General features: G+C 34.5%; 1 protein-coding gene across 1 annotated transcript; it reads left to right on the top strand.

Moving 5' to 3' along the window:
• The first annotated feature begins 3447 nt into the window (after positions 1-3447).
• Positions 3448-5621, top strand: LOC127832046 (uncharacterized). The gene is made up of 2 exons (XM_052357191.1): positions 3448-3652; positions 4414-5621. Exons 1-2 carry the CDS (start codon positions 3463-3465, stop codon positions 4992-4994), a joined length of 771 nt encoding a protein of 256 aa, XP_052213151.1. The 5' UTR covers positions 3448-3462; the 3' UTR covers positions 4995-5621.
• Positions 5622-5831: the final 210 nt, after the last annotated feature.

Below are 5831 nucleotides of genomic sequence, written 5' to 3'. Positions count from 1 at the left end.
AACCTGACACCCAAACCATAATTGTGGGATCATCCAATTCAGAGGTATAAGTGCTTCTTATTAGGTATTGGAGACAAATTGGGTGTTCAATACTATTTGACATGGGAACTGGAAACAAACGAAGACTCATCGACATAGAAAAGATTGTAAAAGCCAAGGGATATGACTTTTTTCAGTGTTACACGCAATTCACGGCTTTACTGGTTTTTATACTTTGAGCGCATTTGTTAGAAGTGGGAAAGTAGGTCAGGTAAAGTTTCTCGAGAAAAATACAGACTTAATGCGTACCTATGCCAAGTTTGGTGAAAGACAGGAGTGTCGTGATGACTTGTTAGTGGAAATATAGTATTTTGTATGTTATGTGCATGGAAAGCAAAATTACTCGGATGTGAATAAGCTCCGGTCTAAAACTTTCTGTAAGAGAAGTGAGATCAAAGGTAATACTCTGAACTCATGCGACACTATTGACTTAGGTTTGCTACCTCAATGTGAAGCAACACTTAACATACACACCAGACATGCTAATTACCAAACATATATTAGGTTGCTTGCCCACGAAAGATATCCCTGCATGTCTGATGTTGAAAAAAGTGGCTGGAAACTTGGTGAAAAACGGAATCAAATATGTGTGGACTGGTAGTGACATTTTCCCCAGTGAGCTAGTGGACATACTCTGTACAAAGTTGCAACAGGGTGTCACGTTTAAACGTTTAAACGGTCGCGTTTCGTGTTTTGCTGAAAAACGTTTACCAAAACAGTAAACGTTTAAACGACAATCAATATCAATATAATAAATATTGGGGTGCAAATAACGTAGCCGACTAGCCGTATGAAGTATATCGACGAAGAACCGCGAAATCCGGGAACTTGCGGTAAATCCGGGCTACCGAGTTCGGCAGTAATTTATTTCTGTTTGGTTAGCGGATGGCACAGACATGAACGGAAACTAACGGAAAATCTTCGCTCCTTTCCGAAAATCTTACTACTTGGCAACGAAACAGTACATATGCCGCCATCTTGAAATATTTAAATTGATTGATTAGCAAAGTAAAACACTGCGGTAGCATGTTGAAAAGCAATATGTTAACCAAATTATATATTGATTTCGTTTACTGGTTTTTCATTTTCTGCGGTCAAACGATATGCACATTGTATTTCATGTGCAAAATACGTTTCGTTTTCGGAAACAGTATTTTTCACCGATTTTACATTATTTTCGACGTTCTTTAAATTATTTTTATAAAATGACGAATACACATGTGGTGATTCGGATGGTCTGTTTAATAATATTTTATGGTTTTAATATGACGTCATTGCGCGAATGGGATATGCACTGAATATTACTTCCGGAAATAACTATTTTCAGTTTGAAAATGCGATGGTACTGATGCTTTTCAAACGGACATAGGGATACCGTTTAAACGGTAACGTTTCGTTTATTTCATTTCGTTTAAACTTTTAGAAAAATCTGTAAACGTGACACCCTAACTTACAAGAGTATAAAACCAATCAGGATGAGGATGAAAATGATGATAGTATTAAAATTGACAATTTACTTGATGAAGTTGTTTGATGACTCCTTTGTCCTAACTATGAACATGAAAAAATGGCAAATCGTTAGAGACAGTTTGCTTTGAAAGTATAAAATAATAACGGATTGATAACTGAGGTACTTCCAGACGAATCTCTGTTTTCGTCTTAAGAGGAGATGGTTATTGTTATTATAACAATAATAATCATCATCATAATAAAAGTAACTATATTCAAGGTGATACAATTATCAGATTAAAAAAATATCTTCTAAGTTGAGTATTAATCGGTCTATTATTTGCCTGATAGACGAATTCCTATTTATGCTATCTCTTTATCATCATTATTATTATCACTACTATTGTTATTATTATCATCATGATTAATAATTGTTACATTGATAATTGTCATTATTTTACCAAGCTTGTTGGCAAATTGTTTGAAAGAATAATGTGATTATGATCTGAAATTACTTGTTTGACACATAATAAGTATGTTAAAGGAATATCTATGTGCATCATATACAAATATATGTAAAATATATATGTGTCACATATATTAAAATAGAAAGTATTATTATATAAACATAAGAGGAAGGCTTTGAATAATAACAATCTTTTTTTTAAATTAAAGAATGATAAAAAAGTTGTTTTCTTACATTTTATTTATTTTGTATTAAAGTTAATTTAAAAAAAATATTGATAAACGTTTAACACTCATATATTTTAAAGTTAAATTTCTCTGTTACGCCCCGCTAGCAAATTGCAAACAATGTGTCATGAGACTCAGGGGATATAGAGGATTAAAAATAGGGTCTACAAAAATTCCCCCGGGGGGTGGAGCAAAAGTGTTCCTGGCTCACGGCCTAATTAACACCGCGGCGACTCACAGAGCATTCAAGATTAAGGAAACATATATTAATATAGGGGTCTTGTAATATTGTGAAATGTTATTGTTTCATAATTATTTGTATTGAATATCGGTTTCAAAAAAATGATTGAATAATAACAAATTTTGATAAAAATAAAACTTCTCGTATCACCGTTGCTTGCGGTCTTGGATAAAGGCCGCCGACCAAGTTTCTCGAGGCGTCTCGAATCTGGGCGAGTCTTGCCCATCTGCTTGGCATCTACATTAAGGTATAAGAGCTACTAGGTTCTAGGCCGCCCTGTGTACCTCTTCAATGGTGGGTTACAGATGAGAGTCTTGTCATATTGGATGCAGTCTTGCAAAGTGTTGACTATCCATCGTCAACGTCTGTTAAGGATTCTTCTGCAACTGGATGCTGCTTTGTTCTTTCCCAAGCACCTTGTTTAGCCAGAAAATCTTAAGGGTCTTTTTGAGGCTGGTTTTGATGAAGACCTTGATTTTCTTTATATAGGTGACGATGGTTCCACTGGTCTCTGCTCCGTAGAGTAGAGGCTTCACGAGGATATTCACTAGCCATATCTTGGTGTTGCTCTGGATTCCTGGATTTTATTAAACTGATTGAACTGTGCCCGTATTTTACCGATGCGGGTTCTGACTTCTGTTTTTATATTGCAAAATCTACATACACTAGAAAAGTGAAAAATGGACAATTTAAGTACGATATCATTTAATTTTTGTGTACTGATTTTGGTTAATCGTCGAATATTTTTTTTAATACACATCAACGGCAGTAGAAATTTCAATTTTATAGACACATGAGCAAAACTAGAACATATAAAACAATCAAATTTGTTTAAATTGCAAATCACAATTTTCAACGACACGCAATTCGAAACAACGTATGTATTGTGCTAATACAACCAATAGGCTTTTTACTCATCAAAATGTTCCACCAATCCATGCGAAGCCACGCTTCATCCGCATGCACCCGTATATAAAAATCGAAATCCTAACGACAACTTAGCAGTCAATTACGAGTTACCAGTCGACATAAGCCTTAACATGATTCGAGGACTTCTTGTTGTGGGGTACCTACTGGGCGGCGAAGTGTTCTGTGCAGAACCAGCGTGTATAAATTATACACCAAACCGGTTTGAATACGAGAATAGTGTTCTTGCGAAACTGATTTATCTGGATAATTTCAAAACCGATGCTACTGCAAGGATTTCTGCTTTAGAAAGACAATCCCAAGGTAATGTTTTATTAAAGAAACTCATACTTATTGTATTGTGTCGCTATTTCTAAATAGCTTAAGTTCGAATTTTTAAGTTTGAATGCAATAAAATGTTGTTGTTAATTATTTATAATGAACATCTAACTGGATATACCAAATGTCATTACGAATATTTACATCTTTAAGTTGTTTGGAAACATAAGTACTCTTATTATTGCAAAACCAAAAAGCCCAAATATGACATCAACAGCACCTAAATAACTATATTATTATAAAATCGACGCTCATGTTATAAAAACGCATTTCAAATAAACAATTGTTAACGAGATACTTACCTGATTGAGACCTAATGAAATTAAGGCTTTAAGCATTGTCGCCGTTCTTCAACTCGATATTAACATAAACACTTAACAAACATTTGAAAAGTCTTACTTTTAAACGATTTTACATTGGATGAATGACATAATCCGTATCTTTTTTAAATCATCTATGATCTTTTCATATAATTACATATTTTTCTAACTAATACCCCACAAAATACAGCAATCGCAGTAAATTTATCCTTACGAAACTTTAATGCGTGACTAAAAAATAAAACATGTTTATTTATCTATGACATTCTTAATACGTTTAAAGGTGACATTGCCATTTTCACTGTCAGTTGGTTTTATATGAGTTCGAATACATGGTATTTATAAACATACAATCATATTTATTATTGTAGTTTATTATACATGTAATGGGATTGCAATACATGATTTATAATACTTTACTTACAGGTGCATCTACGCCCTCTCCACTGACACAAGGCAGTGCGTCAACGTACGTTCACTGGGGTATGAAAACGTGTCCGAACGTGACAACTACGACAATGGTATATAGCGGACAAGCAGCCGGTGGTCATTATCAACACACGGGCTCTGGTGAATACATTTGCCTCCCAAACGACCCTGAGTATGACAACTACAATCAAATCAATGATAATGCTAGATCACTGATGTATGGGGCTGAGTACGAAACAGGCCAAAATCCTCCAGCTTTAGGCAATCTCTACGAGAATGACGTACCGTGTTCTGTTTGCCTTGCTCGCGGAAAGACAACCTTGATGACACCTGGCCGTACATCGTGCTTCAACGGATGGACCAAGGAGTACCAGGGATACCTGATGGGGGAGTACCATGGGTATCAAGGCAAAGGATATGTATGCATGGACAAAAACGCCGAGGCGCTGCATTCCAGCTATGCCGATCTGAATGGCGCTCTGTTCTACAATGTGGAAGGTCGGTGTGGTACATTGAAATGTCCTCCGTATATCGAGGGAGCAGAACTAGCCTGTGTCGTTTGTTCAAAATCAACATAACTGTTAGTATGATAAATGCAATACAACCATATATTTATTGATCTTTATTTTCGAACTTGCTTTGAATATATATTTTTCTAATTTTACCTAATCCAAAATACTGTTGTTGACATTTTAATAAGTACATATGAAGCCTAAATTCCGTACGTTTAGTTTCGCATCAATTTAATTAAATAGACAGAGAAAATAGCTCGGCTTAAATTGCATTTGTTCGCTTTCGTTTTGTTTTCCATTTCAATCTATATCGTATTTTTTCTTTAAAAGTATGTATTGATTGTTCAATATATAATTACTTGGAGTTCAAATAGTAATGTCTGTTAATATTTAAGTAATGCTTGCTTTGCTGACATTAACTTTGCACTACTTATACAATTTTTAATCAAATACAAATATAAAAGGCGTATGCTTTATGCTTTTACAATTAAGTATTCGTGTAATTTAAATATCTTAGATCAACATCGACTGCGGTAATGGGGATTAAAAAATGGATCGTTTGCAAAGCTCCTCATAAAAAAGGAATATTTTGTTGTAAGCAAGCGTGATACCGGAATGCATCACGGCTCTTAATGTTGCTGTTTTCATGTGCTTTTCTGCATTTGGGTTTAATATGCTGCATTGATTTCTAGGAGACCTCTGCAAAATAACTTTACAGTAAATTGATCACTGTACTTTAATGAATGTAAATAAATATATTCATAGTTTTTGTTTGTGTTTTCATTTCCCTTAGAATATGAAAATGAACTGGTGATAGAACTGTTTCGTTTCCAATTTACAGCTAATGTCCAAAGTTCTCTTATCGTAAATTTTTACAAAATTATATATTGACATTCTTCTTAT

Source organism: Dreissena polymorpha, chromosome 5, assembly GCF_020536995.1.
Source record: "Dreissena polymorpha isolate Duluth1 chromosome 5, UMN_Dpol_1.0, whole genome shotgun sequence".
Classification (NCBI taxonomy): Eukaryota; Metazoa; Mollusca; class Bivalvia; order Myida; family Dreissenidae; genus Dreissena; species Dreissena polymorpha.
This window is presented reverse-complemented; position numbering and strand designations above follow the sequence as displayed.

Coding starts and splice junctions, on each gene's coding strand:
- LOC127832046 (XM_052357191.1), top strand. CDS start 3,463: ATGATTCGAGGACTTCTTGTTGTGGGGTACCTACTGGGCGGCGAAGTG. Junction 3,653..4,413: donor TTTAGAAAGACAATCCCAAG/GTAATGTTTTAT, acceptor CTTTACTTACAG/GTGCATCTACGCCCTCTCCA.